This window comes from Maniola jurtina, chromosome 15 (assembly GCF_905333055.1).
Source record: "Maniola jurtina chromosome 15, ilManJurt1.1, whole genome shotgun sequence".
NCBI classification, from domain to species: Eukaryota; Metazoa; Arthropoda; class Insecta; order Lepidoptera; family Nymphalidae; genus Maniola; species Maniola jurtina.
This window is the reverse complement of record NC_060043.1, coordinates 3,913,246-3,930,394: the sequence shown is the minus strand read 5'-3', so window position 1 is coordinate 3,930,394 and position 17,149 is coordinate 3,913,246. Positions and strand designations below refer to the sequence as shown.

Below are 17,149 nucleotides of genomic sequence, written 5' to 3'. Positions count from 1 at the left end.
ATTTTTAAAAATCTTGCTCTAACTAACTTGCTTGAAACTCTTTTTTCTGGGATAAAAAGTGACCCTTCAACCAACCTAGCTCTGTACGTGCTCTGTACCGAGTTTCATTGAAATTCATTAAGCAAATGTTAAAAGTAAGGTTACTAGCAGATAGACTCTAATGCAATACAAAAGTTCAAAACTCAAAAGTAAAACTGATAAAAATTAGTAAAATTCCCAATTAACCCAAAATCTAAGGTAAATTGAAACCTCGCATCAACCTGGCAACACTATCTGAATGTCATTGTCACTTTGTTATCATATTGACATATGTTGACATATTCTGTCGATGTTATGCTGTGTGGCGTTCAATATGTTTCGAAACTTTTGATAATAATTAAACATTTTAACGAATATTCTTGTGATAAACCAAGAATCTAGAGCACAAGTAATGTTCACACCAAGATGACAGAGGAAGAGACAGTTGACATCGAGCAGGAGCTCCAAAACCTGTTGACCAAAGTGCAGCCGAACCTTCAAGACGTTATCAAAAGAGTAATTCATAATTTCATATCATTTTTTGTGTACCACTTTAATTCCCAACACAGTGACGTTTATTATTCATCCAATTTGTGTTCTAGAGTTTTACCAATGTTGCGCTACAACAGACTAAAAATGGAGAACAAATTAAGGCTGATACCCTGGAAGATACCTCATACTTTGCCAAAAATACACAGGTGTAAGTAGAACAATATTTGCTTCAAAAGTTCAAAATGATGTATTCTAATTTATAGCGACAACAGTTATAAAATTAAGTTAGAAAGCAAACAATTTATCCAAATAAAATTAAAATTGATACAAGCAGTTTGTCAGTTTAACCTAGCTTTATGTCATAATATACCACAGATTTCTTTACAGGAACCTCTCACGGCTAGAGCTAGTCAGACCACCAACCTTCCACATGCAGGCCTTATCGTTAGACTTGAAATCAATGGCTCTTATGTTACGTTGTTCTCTCGGTGAAGTAAACGTAAAAGGACTTTATAGTGCATTTAACGAGAATCTATTCAATCTCATACCTGTCATGGCTGAAGGACATCTTCTGTGAGTATGACATGTTTGTTATTTTCAGTATCAATGTAAGTTCATAGATTATAAGGTGAAAGTTTGTCCTTGTTTGTTGGTTTGTGTTTCAATCATGTCACATTAGAGCAACAAATTAATCTGTTAAATTAATCAATTCATCGATAAAAAGACTTGGCGAGACAGGCTACTTTTTTTCTTGTACTTTTTTTTATGTAATTTTTAAAACATAAAAGACAAGCATCAGTTAGTTTCAGTTAGTATTTCTTTGTTAATTAAAAGGCAACATCATAATATTATGTATATAAAAATTCAGCTTCCATGTGTTTCTGTCTGCAAAACTCAAAAAATAGTTGATAGATTGACTTGAAATTTTAACTTAATGTTGTATTTCTATATAAGAGTGTTTTATATTATACTTTTATCCCAATATTCCCCTGGGAATGGAAATTGCTTTCATCCCTAATAATAATAATTAATATTGGACTGAGCCACAGCAAAGCTTGGCCAGGTTTAGCTAGTCATATTATGGAAAACTAATTTTCTATCTTCTGTTTAACTGACTTCTTAATTTTATCTAATAGGTCTTTCATGTTTTGGAAATAAAAGGTTTGTCGTGTACACATTATTTATTTGTTCAGGTAATTAAACTGAAGTAGGGCATACAGTTATGAATACACTTATCTAATGAATATATCATGGGCTTGAAACCATAGGGGCATATGAAAAAAAATGTAAATTATTGGTTTTGATATTTCTTTATTCGCTTACAGTATTAGTAAAATTTTTTGTATGAAAATCTCCTCAAAAGTAAGAGACTAACAGCCAAAATTAATAAATAATTAATCTATGTGCAACCTGTCGATAAGGTATGATGTTGTTATTTGTCAAAAAGGACCATATAATTTTTAGCAAATAATAACGTTGCTAAGTTGTACACTAGATAAAGATATGACTGATTATATTAATTTCGGCCGACAGGGTACTGGGGATACGCTTCTATGGTTTGAAGCCCACAACATAATGTAGATAAAATGGAAACACATCCAGCTTTGTATGAGAGTTTTTTGACTTAGATATATGAGTACTAATTAATTTTTTTTAATTCCAGTATGACATTATCAAACTTGACTGCAGATGTCAGCGTTGGTTTGGTGCTAGAAGATGATGCCTTCTCATTTGTTAATCCTGGAATAGAATTTAATCATGATGAAGTGGTTGTGAAGGTAACGAAATAATTTAAAAGTCGTTAGGATTAATTAAAATCTTAATTAATTATTCAATTAATTTAAAAAGTAATTAAACCTATGCTACATTTTGCTTAGTTACACCATTTTTTCTGTTTTTTTTAACGTTTTTTAATGTTAACCTAACATTATACAAGTGTACCAAGGACTTGGTACAGTGCACGCACTAGGCATGTGAATGGTATGCTGTGAAGACAGAATATATGGCGCTCTATTTGCAAACAAACAATCAAACATACCTTTCCTTTTTATAACATTAGTATAGACTATTATAGAAAACCCAAAATTCAGATCATGTAAAAAAACCGGCCAAGTTCGAGGCAGACTCGCGCACTGAGGGTTCCGTACTCAGGTTTTTTTTCCAACATTTTGCACGATAAATCAGAAACTATTATGCATAAAAATAAATAAAAATCTGTTTTAGAATGTACAAGTAAAGCCCTTTCATATGATACCCCACTTGGTATAGTTATCTTACTATGAAAATCGAAACACATTTTAATTTTTTTTTAATGATGTAACCACCAATTCGCGGTTTTCAGATTTATTCCTGTGTTTGTGCTATAAGACCTACCTACCTGCCAAATTTCATGATTCTAGGACAACGGGAAATACCCTATAGGTTTCTTGACAGACAGACAGACAACAAAGTGATCTTATAAGGGTTCCGTTTTTCCTTTTGGGGTACGGAACCCTAAAAATTACATAGTAATTATAAGCTAAAAGTACAAAATTATATATAAAGAAAAAATAAAAAATCGTTAAAACAAACCTTTTTAGTTGTCATGGCCCTCACCACAAAGAGGCGGAGGATATGAATTTACGACTACAGAGCAGTTGGCAAGACATATTGGTATGTTTTTTCATATTATTAAATTAATATGTACAGGTGTGTTAACTCTCAAATTCAATTTTTGCTGTGTCTAAACCAAAGGGGCTTAATAAAAACTGCCATTCCCCTCCCAAGTTAGCCTGCTTTCATCTTAGACTGCATCATCACTTATCACTAGGTGAGATCGCAGTCAAGGGCTAACTTAAAATGGATTTTTTTTGAAAAAAAGATTGAGAAGGTTATGATTTAACAGAGCGCAATATGTGAAATGCTATGTTGTCTAATTTCAATTTCGGTCATATACCACGGTGACTAATTAAAATTGAATGTAAATGTAAAACATGGCTTATCAGTTACAACAGTAATTTCACCTCAAACAGGCAGTAAAGATAACATTTTATATAAATAACAGCCAACCATGCCACAGCATTAACAACTGTTGGATTATCATGTAACATATGTAAGGTTATTTTTAAAAATTGATTTGAGTTGTCAAAAATGATATAAAATTATTAATTTATCTAATGCAGGTAGTTTGATAAAATCGATATTTGGCTCATTCGATGTCATACAATCTGTTACTAGGAGGCCGACAAGATTGAACTTGCATAAATACGGGTGTTTCGAAGGTTTTAATTCAGTCTCCTTCTGAGATTCGGAGCGATATCGCATATTTTCGGTATTTGGATTGTGAACTGAATAATTAGATGTTGTGATAGCAATCACGCTCTAATTAAATTATTTATTTTGTCATTAGTTTGTTTAGATTAAAACTCTCGGATAACCTCTACACATTGAACCTGATGTTTTTTGTGTTGGTTTGAGAGGACATTCCAATAATTCGATAAAAATATTTAAATAATACCTGCTTTTCTGAGTGACGCCAATAATTCAGAAGCGGGACGTGTCTCACGTTGTCTTAATTTCGCTTTGGTATCTTTTTGTAAACAACCCACATTTGATTAAAATTTTTATTGAGTTTGATTTGGTGATTAAAATTTTTAGTTTTTTTTTAAGAATTTAGTCTTTTGTGAAGTGGAAAGTAATTTGCAATAAGTGGTTCAGATTTTGTATACATCGAATGAGAAGTTAGTCGTTTGGATTTATTGTTGACTTGATATTAAAACTGAGAGTTCGGCAGTTCAAGGGTAGGTTTTAATGATTTGACGGAGGGCAGGATAGCCCATGATTTGGATTTGACTTAGGGCAAGGAAGCCCGCGACTGACATGACAAGATTGATTAGAAACACGAGGACGTGTTAAATTCAGGACGGCCGAACTGTAAGGTTATTTTTAAAAATTGATTTGAGTTGTCAAAAATGATATAAAATTATTAATTTATCTAATGCAGGTAGTTTGATAAAATCGATATTTGGCTCATTCGATGTCATACAATCTGTTACTAGGAGGCCGACAAGATTGAACTTGCATAAATACGGGTGTTTCGAAGGTTTTAATTCAGTCTCCTTCTGAGATTCGGAGCGATATCGCATATTTTCGGTATTTGGATTGTGAACTGAATAATTAGATGTTGTGATAGCAATCACGCTCTAATTAAATTATTTATTTTGTCATTAGTTTGTTTAGATTAAAACTCTCGGATAACCTCTACACATTGAACCTGATGTTTTTTGTGTTGGTTTGAGAGGACATTCCAATAATTCGATAAAAATATTTAAATAATACCTGCTTTTCTGAGTGACGCCAATACATAGTCTAAAATTCTGGTTCTAATGGCCAATCCATACCACTTGAGTACACGTGACACGTGCGTAGTGACGCGCGTAAACCCCTAACACATCGGGTTACGCATACGTCCGTGCTTTACGCAAGCGGTGTGCCATGTTTCATACAGTTCCATACATTACAACGCAACGGTACACGCTATATCTACGCTTACGCAGCCTGTGTGAACGAGTTATCAATATCTGTTTTCTTGGTATATCACTCCTGTCACATAGTAGTTGTTGTATGACCAGTAATGTCATTTAGAAGAAAAAACCGGTCAAGTGTAAGTTGGACTCGTACACAAGGGGTTCCGTACATCGCACTCGTACGTCTGTCTCTCTCTCAACGTTTTTTTTTACGAGACGGGAGCGTTACAAGTACTGCAGGGTTCAATTCATTTCAGATGACCTACCTCTTACCGCAGCGATTTCTCTCTCCCTGTTCGCGTTACTCCGACAGAAGTTGCAAAGACATTTGAGCCAAGTGCTGCGCCAGGCCACCAGCGTCTCTGACGTCATGTGCTGCAACCCTAGCATGCTGGAAGCTTACAGGTAACTAAATTCCTATACTAGATTGTACATTTAAAAATTTCTTTTTTGGATACACTCTTATGTATCAGCAGTGATTGAAAAAACATAGAAACTGCATCTCTAACAATGAGGAACTTCTCATAGTCCATTCCTTTAAAGCATCATAGACGGTGCTGTTCATGCCCTTACAACTTCCAATTACGAAAGTCTTATTTGGAAGTTGTCAGTGAGTACTAGTAGTCCTTGGAAGTTGCAAGGACTACTCACTGACTTAAGACCCAATTCCAGTCACACTGAAAATTGCCGACACGAATAATTTTCCATTTAAGCGGTGCGGAGAGATGTTTTCAATTGACCAATCAAATTCTTAATTAATAAATGACGTCATCTTTTAAAAATCTCTCTGAGATCAGTTTTCCTGTGGATCCCCATTTCAAACGGGTCTTATCAGGATTTTTCCTCACAGCTCAATGGTAGAGCAACTGGCGCAGAACGGCAACAGAGTGGTGGACATGGTGCTCATCAACATGCGGCGAACCTTACTGCAGACCTGTCGGGAGGTGCTCGAACTGCCCCCGTTACATGCCACTTTTATGCACAAGGTAACTTATAAACTATCTATGTATCCATATTAATCCATACTGATATTATAAATGCGAAAGTCTCTGTCGGTCTGCCTGCTAGTTTTTCACAGCCCATCCGTTTAACTGATTTATATGAAATTTGATACAGAGGCAGCTTGCATCCCGGAAATTTACATTGGCAACTTTTTATCCCGGAAAAGCAAAGAGTTCCCACAGGATTTTTTAAAAACCTAAATCCACGCGGACGGATTCACGGGCATCTAGTATTATAATAAATGCGAAAGTGTGTCTGTTATTTTTTCAACCAACGTTAAACAGATTTTAAAGGATCTTAAAGAAATTTGACGCTTAAAAAAGATTTGATTCGCTCTGTGTTTTGAATCGAGCTTCTGAAAAATTAAAGCTGAAAAATTAAATGAAGCTTTATAAAATTGTTAGACAGATTGTTGACGCTAATGGGGTAAATCTTAAGATTTCCATGAAATGTGTTAAGTGGCATAAATAAACATGAGACATCCTTATATTTTCATAATCGTATTTTTTTACCTATGATTAAGCCATTAATCGTTTGGAATGGCCAATCCAGTAGTGTCGTATATAGAGATGGTTTGGTATCTACAGCTTATTCAAAAAATAAACACAGTCAGTAATACCTACTGGTACATAATGGAAGCAATCCATAATCCCCCTTTTCCCCAAACGGATTTCAGATAGGATCGATATCGTTCATAGGCAAACTGGAGACCGACACGGGCTGGCTCAAGAACTTGGCGACCGTGAACCGCATCAACGACGTCAGCGTCACGCGCCCCGACCCCATGAAGACCAGCTTCCATGTCACGCTGAGGATTAAGGACTTGCAGGTTGGTACAACAAAGTCCTTCATATGTTTCACATTCTTAATTAAATTGTTTAATTACAATATTGTGAGAATGGAGCAAAGTCAAATTTACTCAAAATAGGTACCAAGAGCAGTGTGAACTAGAGTTAGGAATCTCTCGGTTTGATCCTGAATCAATGACCTGTCAAGTATTTGGATGACGTGAAATCAAAGAAACCGTCAAAGAAATCAAAGAAAAAGTCGTTTCATAAGCTACCTAGCGTCAAATGGACACCTGAAGTGAGGAGAAGCCTCTTGATGTTTTTTAGAAGTTCCCTAACTGTTGTGAACTGTGCCAAGAGTGTACCTGTCTGATAGTCAATTGTTGAATAAATTGACTAATTGAATAAATACGGTTATAATCGCAACCGAAATGAGCGCGGAATTTCTCTTTAGTTTTGAAGATTATTTCTAAGATTTTTCTATTAAATCCTTAGATCGGCTATGACGAGTACCGTATAAAAGCGATGGGCGTATCATGCACGGGGCGAGTGGAAGCCGCCTTCACCAACAACGCGATACACATGGCCATCAGTGTGGGCCTCACGCGCTGGGAGCCTTACGCGCAGCTGGACGACTTGAGGGTGCAGTATATGGAGTAAGTGACTAGTCAAATGTCAGTTTTAAGGGTTGTGCTCTAAATCAAATTGAGGAGCTGAATGGTATAATTGCATAAAACAATGTTTTACAGGAGAAGCAAAATGCTGAAAGAAATCTGTTAAAACTACTGCTTTTCTACTTTTCGACCAAATAGGACAGTTTTGGGCCATTTTGCTTATTCCAATTCAAGTCCATAACGAAATTATGTACTTTGGGCCCAATTTTAGACTATTTTAAGCTGTTTTACTTGGAAATGAGTTCAGCTGATCGATTACCGAAAACCTATCGTGATTGGCTGAATTAATGATATTCTTGTTGCAACAATGATTGTAGCCAATAGTGAGCGAGCGTCAACCAATCAGAGGTGATTGCGATCGTGACATTGTAGATATAATTCTACCATATTCAAGCCGCTGAATTGTATTTTAGTGATTTCAAAAAAGGATTATGACCAGATGTGTAATCACACCGTTTTGTTCACCAGTTCCTCAATTTATTTTCCCAAATATTTCCTCTCAGTGGCATGGACCTCCACGTGAGCGGGCTGGGTCCGCTGAGCGGGCTGGCGGGCGGCGTGCGCGCCTGGACGCGCGGCGCGGCCGTCGCGCACGCCGCGCCCGCTCTCGCTGCGCAGCTGCAGCACGAGTTGCACACGGCGCTGGCCGAGCTGCAGCTGTGGGAGCTGCTGCACGGGAAACAGTAGCTTACTGACTAGAGGATAGAGTTCAATATTGAGCCCAGCCCTTCGACCGCGTTCCTTATTTTAGTCAGGGTGATTTATTACTATACCATACTCGTGTTATTATACTGTAATCGCCGCGCAGCTGAAGCACGAGTTGCACGCCGCGCTGGCCGAGCTGCAGCTGTGGAAGCTGCTGCACGGGAAACTATCTTATTGATTAGGGGATAGAGCTCTATATCAAGCCCAGACCTTCGACCGCGTTCCTTCATCTAGTCAAGGTGCTATATACCGTACTCACCGCGCAGCTGCAGCACGATCTGCAAACTGCGCTGGTGGACCTGCATTACGGGAAACAGTAGCTTATCGACTAGAGGATAGAGTTCAATATCAAGCTAAGCCCTTCGACCGCGTTCTTTCTTGGTGTGCTACTGCACGGGAAACAGTAGCTTATTGTCTCGAAGATAGGATTTAAAATCCAGCCTAGCCCTTCAACTACATCCCTTCATTTAGTCAAGGTTGTTATATACCGTACTCACCGCACAGCTTCAGTACGAACTGCACATGGTGCTGGCCGAGTTGCAGCTGTAAGCTTCACGGGAAGCAGTAGCTTATTGACTAGAGAATAGAGTTCAATATCAAGCCCAACCCTTCGACCGCAATCTTTCTTGTTGCGCTTCTACACAGGAAACAGTATTTTATTGTCTATAAGATATGATTCAAAATCAAGCCCCTTCGACCGCGTTGCTTCTTTTAGTTAGGGTGTTTTGCTACTATACCGTACTTGTTCCGCAGCTATTCACGACGCTGGCATAGCTGCTGCACTTATTGACTAGAAGATAGAGTTCAAAATCCATTAAATTCGAAGTTTAAAAGTGTTGCCCCTGTGAATGCCGAGCCCGGACAAGCTGCTTTTATTTTTGTTTACCTAGAACTGGCAATCATACATTTGCTCTACGAAATTTTGTTGAGTGTGTTCATGGCTTATGAGACCTCTATTTATAGTGTATATTGAAAATATAGGATCACAAAAAATAACTTATCGAGAATCAATATATTTTTATTGTTAGGTATATTCTTTTTGTCGTTTTTTGTGGTGATATTTTTATATGTTTATTTTTAAATTCTCAAACTACTTTAAGATAACAATGTACCAAGTTTAAATTATATTTTTGTATAAAAAAGCAATTTGTATGATTGTATAAATGTATATGTTGTATTATTTGTGAATGTATTTGTTCTATAATGTGTTTTTATATACTTATTTCGATCGAAGCAATAAAAGTACATTTAAATTTTGTTAGTAAGTGTTACCCTAGTTAAACTGATTTGTAATTAAGTTTGTTTAAATTAACTAATATTGCAGTTGTTCCAAAAGCTTTCACATTTATTTCAACTAGATGATGTCCATAATTTTGTCCATGGATTAGTTTCTAAAAAAACCCGTGAGAACTTAGATTTTCTGGGACAAATGTGTCTTATGTCTGCAGGGTGTAAGCTGTCCAAATTTCGCATTTACCAGTATAATAATAGTATATGGATACGTAAATCGAAAAGTTAAGTTTCTATTTTAAATGACTTCTATTTTTCTACATGCAATATGAAAACTTTTGGGGTATTTACTAGGCTAAGAACGTTTGTAGTTTGATGATAAAAAAAATATTATTATTGACACAGTCGAAAACTTTATTTTACTACTACATTAACTTTCATTCAAAACTTTTAATTTTGATTTATCTTCTGATTATAAGACTTTAGTAACAATCTAAACAGTCGATATTATAATACGGTATTTGCTATGTCAAAAATAAATTATTTCTCAGTGTTTATTAAATAAAGGTAGATGCTCTTGACGACTCAAAAGAACGAGTACCTACTTGTAAAAGTCTAATTGAATAAAAATATTTTGAATTTGAATAGAGGGTCTTCCAAAATACGTAAAATCCACGTTCTTTGTTAGTTTTAAGTGTAATAGCCATTTTAAATTATCGATTAAACTAAAAAAGCACGTCAGATCATTGTGACGTCATATGCCAGTATTTCATAAAAGCTCGCATGCGAAACGCATGTTTTGACGTTTGCGGTTTGAAAAAAAAATACTGATTTGAACAGTTGTCAAACACCTGTAGGTCGATTCCGAAAAACCTGCATCAATCATTATTACAATCGCAATTGTTGTGATTGGCTGAATTTATTAAGATTTCACGGATTATTGCAAAATTGCTCAAAGAATCCATTTACCAATCCATTATTATTAAGTATTATTTATTTTTATTAAAAAAAATGATTGCTTCCATCCGTAAGCGAAACTTCGATAAGCATTATATTGGTTGTGCCTTATTTTGAGACTGTTGTATGTATTTGTATTTTATTATACAAGTTGTTTAATAAAGTTCATAATCGCTGTTAAATTTTGTATTTATTTAAATAATATATCTATCTACCACCAATTTTTAACCCCAGACCCAAAAAAAGGGGTGTTATACGGTTGACGTGTGTATCTGTGAATCTGTCGTGGCATCGTAGATCCTAAATGAATGAACCTATTTTAATTTAGTTTTTTTTTTTGTTTCAAAAGTGGCTTGATCGAGAGTGTTCTTAGCTATAATCGAAGAAAATCAGTTCAGCCGTTTGAAAGTTATCAGCTCTTTTCTAGTTTTCTTATAGAGGTTTTTGTGTCGGGGGGTTTTTTGTGTTATAGTATTAAGGCATAAGGCTGTGCTAGTCAAGAATCGATAAATGTACAGAATAAGCTGATTCCCAGTTCCGTGGGTAAAGTCGATCAAGTGTAAGAGGTGGGTTCAATCATTAATACGATCAACACAATCATTATTACAATCGCAATTGTCGTGATTGGCTGAATAATGAATTTTGTTGCACAAATTCATTGTAGCCATTAGTAAGCTAGCGTCGGCTAGTCAGATGTGAATCAGTATTTTTTTTAAAGAATATTAGCCATTTTAACTAAACTACTGGTTACTAAACTAAACTAACATGACTAACATTCCCCTTTTCCCCTCCAACTAAGCGTAAAGTTTGTGCTAGGAGTGGGTACGACAATAGTGCAACGGGTGGGGTTTGAACCGCCGACTTCTCGGAATTCAGTCCACTTCTATAACCGTTGAGCTATTGAGGCTTTACAAAAACTTACTTGTTAGTAATGGATTCAGAACATCGGCACAGAATAATATAGGTACATCGGTGTCACCCTCCCGCAACCTGCATCCTACCTCGCAAGCCGCCTCTGTTTAGCGGTACAGCTAATAGGTAGATATACAGATAGAAAAACCGGCCAAGTGCGAGTCAGATTCGCGAACCGAGGGTTCCGTACTTGAGTATTTTTCCGATATTTTGCACGATAAATCAAAAACTATTATGCTTAAAAATAAAAATAAAATCTGTTTTAGAATGTACAAGTAAAGCCCTTTCATATGATACCCCACTTGGTATAGTTATCTTACTTTGAAAATTGAAACACATTTTTTTCTGTGGTGTAACCACAAATTCACGGTTTTCGGATTTATTTCTTTACTTGTGCTTTAAAACCTACCTACCTACCTACCAAATCTAGGTCAACGGGAAGTCCCCTATAGGTTTTCTTGACAGACAAGACACATATCTGTGGACAAGACGGACGGACGGGCGGACAGAGACAGACAGACAACGAAGTGATTCTATAAGGGTTCCATTACAGGGTCCTAAAAAGATCCGAGCAACACAGTGGAAGAGAAGTCTGTCTGCATGCTGTCTGCACATGGATAGACAAATAGTCGGATAATTTTATACTCTAAATACGCCAATATATAGAACTAGGGGATGCCCGCGGCTTCACCCGCGTGGATTTCGATTTTTAAAATCCCGTAGGAACTTTTTGATTTTCCGGGATAAAAAGTAGCCTATGTCCTTCCCCGGGATGTATCCCAAGTCTGTACCAAATTTTATTAAAATCGGTTCAGCGGTTGGGCCGTAAAAACGTAGCAGACAGACAGACAGACAGACACACTTTCGCATTTATAATATTAGTATGGATTATCCGACTGTGGTGCTATGTCATAACTGAATTTGATAGATTTCACTAGTTCACTCTGATTTCAATTTTCACTTGGATCTCACACTGGCCAAATAACATTTGAATATTTTTATGTGTTGTGACATGACATTTTTAATTGTGTCAATTATGTGCCTACCATCTACTTTGCAATGATAACTATTTATTTACCTTGTGATCTTTTGTATCTATTTTAATTACCTATTATAATTTTTAGGTAATCTTGTTCATCAAAATTATTTTAACTAACAGTGAATTGAGTTTACCTACTTTCGCTCGTAAGTACCTACCTACATGAGAGCTATAATATAAATATAGCATAGCGTACACAGTTAGTCACCAAAATTTGAAGCAAGAGCTTAGAAACGGATTGCCTAATGCCTAAATACGTACTGTTATAATCAAAAAGTAACGGTACCTCTACGCATAATGTAGTGATACCTACTCTTTGCCTCTACGGAGAGGTGAAGTAGGTACGCGATGTTGCGTTAAGCCAACGAACGAGACCACTGGGTCAAAAAATTAAGATTGCTTCAAAATGCGCCTAAACTTTAGAAGTGAAAAGCTTAATTTATTTTTCCAGATTCAAAAAGTAGTGAAACATGGGCTTAATACAATCAGTATTTTGTTCTATAGTATTCTGCGTTGAGAGGTAAATAATATTACGTTTTATCTTTAGGTATAGGTAGGTACTCTAGAAGTTAACTGATACGTTTTAGCATTGATTCATGTAATGAAATTCTAAAAATGGTTTATATTATATTAGTTAGTTTTTTATTCTACTTCAGAGTGCTAACATGGACTTGCTGTGCTTTCCTGCTCATGTTAATGATGTTTACAATCATCATACTGATAGTGTACGGCATATCAGTTGGATATCATTATGCTCAAAAAGAACTTGCTTTCTTTGCAAGTAAGTGTAAAGCCCATTAAGACGCCGAATCGATCGCAGTTCCCGCCTCTCATATTATTATTTTTACTTATGTACTTAGTTACCTACGTTACTTTACATACCTACCTACTTACATTCATTTCAAGTAAGTTAATGGACGCAGTTTCTTGGCAAATATACTATCTACCTATCTAATATAACAAATGAGAAAATGTCTGTCTGTTACCTTATTACGGATTATCTGTTTAACCGATTTTGATGGCAAAAAGTTAGCTTACATCCCGTGGACGAACATACGCTTCTTATTATCCTGGAAAATCGAAGTTTCCATGAGATTATTAAAAAACTGTGGTCAAATGCAGTGTACTAAAGATCCTTAAGGTATTTTGAATAACTACATTTTTAGGTATAGCTTCAAAAACTATGCTTTTATTTACAGCTTATTTATTTATTAATGTTTTTATTGACAGTGACCTCTCGAACGACGACTGAACCGACGACGTCAAGACGATCTGGTGGCGGCAGCGCCGACAGTCGACCAATCGTGCGACTGGTTGCCGTCAACCTGTCAGAAGTCGAGTCTGCGCCGGCACCTCTTCTTGGTGAGCTCATACTCATTACTCATAAGTTCCTCACAAAGAAAAATATATGACCTGATTGCATCTACTGCTGCGTACTAGAATTTTCCTCGAGCGCATTATCAGAAACGTTTCGCCAACTTCCTCATACGAACACTTCCCGGTCTAGCAAGCTGAAGATCGTTCCTCGCTGCGCTTGCTGGCTCACGGTCTCTACTCCAGAACCAGTTCTGTGGCATACGTGGCCATTGTCACTTCAGCTTGCTAATGCTAATGAGCTTGCTGTGTCGTTCCCTTTAGTTCTACGAATTTCCTCGTTATGGATTCTGTCCCTTAACATTGCAAATATAATATTATCTACTTAGATCTAGTATTCTTGCCGTACCTACTTAATACTTACCTACCTATTTATTTATATAAAGAGATCGACCAAACCAAAAGGCCAGGCGAACGCGTTTACTTGGAGACATCTGCAACCCCAGTTGTCCTTCTTGAAACACAAAGGTAAGATATTTTGCTAATTTAAATGCATTAAGGAACTTGAATCCTGAGTTCGATAAATATGCAGATGCATCGATGAATTTAGTGTCCTACTTTTTGTGTGTCACATCTTACTAGATTTACATTTTGAATCGGACGAAAGCGCCATGTCTACTCCTAGCCGTGATACTTGTACACCGTAGTACCTATTCCAAATCTATCCATCGACCATGTAGTGGATCATTCATCGGCGCTTTAGATCCATTGTTAAGAGGTAGGTACATCCGTGATAATGATCACGTCATCTCAGTAACCAGATTGGTAGAAAACAAACATCTTGGCTTCAGTGAAAATTAGAGAAAAAGAGAAATAGTGAGAGAGATTAGACGGTAGAGAGGTATTTTGACGTTCATGTCGGGTCTTCCATTTCGGGATAAACTATAACCAGAAGATCAAACCACTCTAGTTGATCTATTACATTAAAACATAGTATTTTACCTAGTAGGTTCTCTTTGCAGGTTTTACAGGATTGGATAGGTAAATGTTTTACTTTATTATTTAGGCCACCTGCTGAGCCGGAATTGTCACCACATGAAAGAGAGCTGACGCGTAACCTGATTGTAAGATTCCGTCGATCAAGAAACACCACCTCCACGACAATGCCGTTTCTACGTCCTCTTAATAGCACAGAACCGCCTATACCAGCAGCTGCATAGAAATTCCTTCATTTGAAACATTTACTTAACTAATTACCAGAAAGTTGTAATTATTGTACTCCATGTGTGCAGTAGAGTTGTAGATTATCTAGAAAATAAACAATCGATTGTTTTACCTTGATTGGATTACGGCGATCGATCGTACTTTAGTAGTTTTTTTAAAGATACCCACTTCTGAAGTAGGTAGCTATTCAAGACGCAGCGTAATCGACCAACGTGTTAGGATTATGGATAAATATAGCTAAATTACGTGAGCGGAAAAAATCGCGCGAGAATTACTAATCCTATCAGAGATATGGTGCTCACCTAACATTTAGATACAGGTCCTTACAAGGTATCGAACTAATATTATTGTGAACAATTTTTGAAGTTTAGGTGGATCTTGAAAAATAAAAGAAATTTATCCGCGTAAAAATGCATTTAATTTCTGGTTACTCATACATTAAATAGTTAGTCACCTACCTACCCACAAAATTTAACTCGAAAACCTAATTTTGTGATGGAACAATTATTTGGCAAAGCGTACAGTACAACCAAATTAATAATGCGCATGCAGATCTTCGCTAATTGTCGTATTCCGAATCATTGAATCGTAAGAGCCCTAAACAATGCACTTGCATTTTGCACCTTGTTATAAACAAATAGGAGTCAATATCATGTGTATCATACGACCGTTGCCGAACAGTGACGAAGATTTCTATGCGCATTATTAATTTGGTTGTACTGTAAAACATTGTTGATGGATGTAACTTGTATGGTTGCATTGTTTGAAGTTATCCATAGCTTCTGGCGAGTACCCTCTGTAAATAAGTGCTCTGTTGCACTTACAGTCTGTGGAGTGTGAACTTTGACAGTTCAGGATTGACATGTGAATGTGAATGTCAATCAGATTTGACACTAAATATGGGAGATGAAAATATTGTGAAAAAGAAACAAGATCAAAGAAATCCTAAACGCCTCCCAAATAAGAAATATGCTATTAAAAAGAGATTACCAGTGCGACCTGTTGAAGGCGAAAATGTTATATTTGTAACCAAAAAGACTAATTTCAAGGTAACCTTAAATTTTATTTGTTTTACAAATATTACTTTTGGAGACACTAAAACTTATTATAATATTGACAACTGTCATTATTTTTAGGCCCAGCTTGAAAAATGCTGTGGTCTCTTGTCCAAGGGTGAGAAAGAAATAATACTGCATGGTTTGGGAGCAGCCATACAAAGGTGTTGCAACCTGGCACTCCAGCTGGAACTTCTTTTCGCTGGAACGTGTCAAATTGAAGTAAATACTGGAACAGTCGATATTATTGGTGAGTTGTACTTTGTTGATACAGTAAAATATCGAATTAAAGTTGTTACTAAGATTAAAATGTGTAATGATTCTTTGGCAGATGATCTGGAACCACTGACAGATGATGTAGACTTCGATGCTCAGGTCAGACATTCCTCATCAATTCACATCCGGATATTCAGGAATGCAATGCTTGGGTCCAACAAGTAAACATGTTTTTCACACTTAACGAGATTGTGCAGTGGTTGGGACTCACTGTTTTTGAAATATGGATAAATTTGATTACAATTGCTATATTCACTGCGCTGCTTGCTCTTAAGATCGATGGTGTGGTGAACAGTGCATGGTGGACAATATTTGCCCCATTATTTGTGAGTGATGCTATGAACGCATACTTTTGTTGCATAGTGTGTATAAGAATGACTTTAGAAGTCTCCTACAAAGCCTCACTGTATAGGGTATCCTGGAGTTGTATATTTTTAGGTCTAACATTTGTGTTTAAGTTCTTACTATGTAGAAAGCTTCAAGGTGACTCAGCAATAGAATATAGTGAAGTGTTTGCTCCACTGTTTATTTTATTGCAGCTCATAGCTGTAAGAGCTTGTCAGTTACATCAATAAAGATTTAATCATGTTTTTATCTAACTTTTCTGTAATAAAGATATACAGAACATAAAAACTATTGGTTTCATTTAACTTGGGCCTGCACAGATGACAGTCTGTGAATAACTTTGTTACCTTCTGAACTGCATCACTTAAGAGATATGCATCATCGGATAGTATGGTGAAAAACTAGTAAAAGTTTTATTTTATTTATACTCCTACTCTATGCAGGCCCTTATTGAAACAAAATCTATGACTTCCAGGCATGAAAGAAACTAATTTTTTCAATGAGTTGGATAAAATTAGAAGTGTTGACCTATACTGCAGAGAAGCAGAATAAAAACAAAATCAGAAGATTATAATATGCTCTTTGTTAAAACAATGTCCTTTGACTTAAAATA

At 36.3% G+C, this 17,149-nt stretch overlaps 3 protein-coding genes across 7 annotated transcripts; all 3 read left to right on the top strand.

Annotated features, from left to right (window-relative positions):
- Positions 1-314: 314 nt before the first annotated feature.
- On the top strand, positions 315-8,645 carry LOC123872564. 2 transcript variants are annotated; one of them, XM_045916897.1, is made up of 11 exons: positions 315-534; positions 621-718; positions 898-1,083; positions 2,174-2,288; positions 3,090-3,162; positions 5,273-5,420; positions 5,866-6,001; positions 6,694-6,846; positions 7,301-7,461; positions 7,983-8,205; positions 8,541-8,645. In XM_045916897.1, the coding sequence occupies exons 1-10, from the start codon at positions 445-447 to the stop codon at positions 8,164-8,166; spliced, it is 1,344 nt and encodes a 447-aa protein (XP_045772853.1). In that variant the 5' UTR covers positions 315-444; the 3' UTR covers positions 8,167-8,205; positions 8,541-8,645. The 2 variants fall into 2 exon arrangements, with proteins under 2 accessions (XP_045772853.1, XP_045772852.1); XM_045916896.1 differs by lacking the exon at positions 8,541-8,645 and having other exon boundaries at positions 7,983-8,306.
- Positions 8,646-12,361: 3,716 nt separating this feature from the next.
- Positions 12,362-15,202, top strand: LOC123872566. 2 transcript variants are annotated; one of them, XR_006797499.1, is made up of 7 exons: positions 12,362-12,468; positions 12,774-12,842; positions 12,979-13,103; positions 13,553-13,684; positions 14,083-14,164; positions 14,703-14,965; positions 15,191-15,202. XR_006797499.1 is itself a non-coding variant. In XM_045916900.1 (6 exons), exons 2-6 carry the CDS (start codon positions 12,793-12,795, stop codon positions 14,854-14,856), a joined length of 543 nt encoding a protein of 180 aa, XP_045772856.1. In that variant the 5' UTR covers positions 12,362-12,468; positions 12,774-12,792; the 3' UTR covers positions 14,857-14,968. The 2 variants fall into 2 exon arrangements, 1 of the variants encoding a protein (XP_045772856.1); XM_045916900.1 differs by lacking the exon at positions 15,191-15,202 and having other exon boundaries at positions 14,703-14,968.
- Positions 15,203-15,723: 521 nt separating this feature from the next.
- LOC123872568 (transmembrane protein 203-like) lies at positions 15,724-16,824 on the top strand. Of its 3 annotated transcripts, XM_045916903.1 has the most exons (3): positions 15,724-15,909; positions 15,997-16,165; positions 16,247-16,493. In XM_045916903.1, the coding sequence occupies exons 1-3, from the start codon at positions 15,760-15,762 to the stop codon at positions 16,354-16,356; spliced, it is 429 nt and encodes a 142-aa protein (XP_045772859.1). In that variant the 5' UTR covers positions 15,724-15,759; the 3' UTR covers positions 16,357-16,493. The 3 variants fall into 3 exon arrangements, with proteins under 3 accessions (XP_045772859.1, XP_045772861.1, XP_045772860.1); XM_045916905.1 differs by lacking the exon at positions 15,997-16,165 and having other exon boundaries at positions 15,768-15,909; positions 16,247-16,824; XM_045916904.1 differs by lacking the exon at positions 15,724-15,909 and having other exon boundaries at positions 16,025-16,165; positions 16,247-16,824.
- The last annotated feature ends 325 nt before the right edge of the window (positions 16,825-17,149 follow it).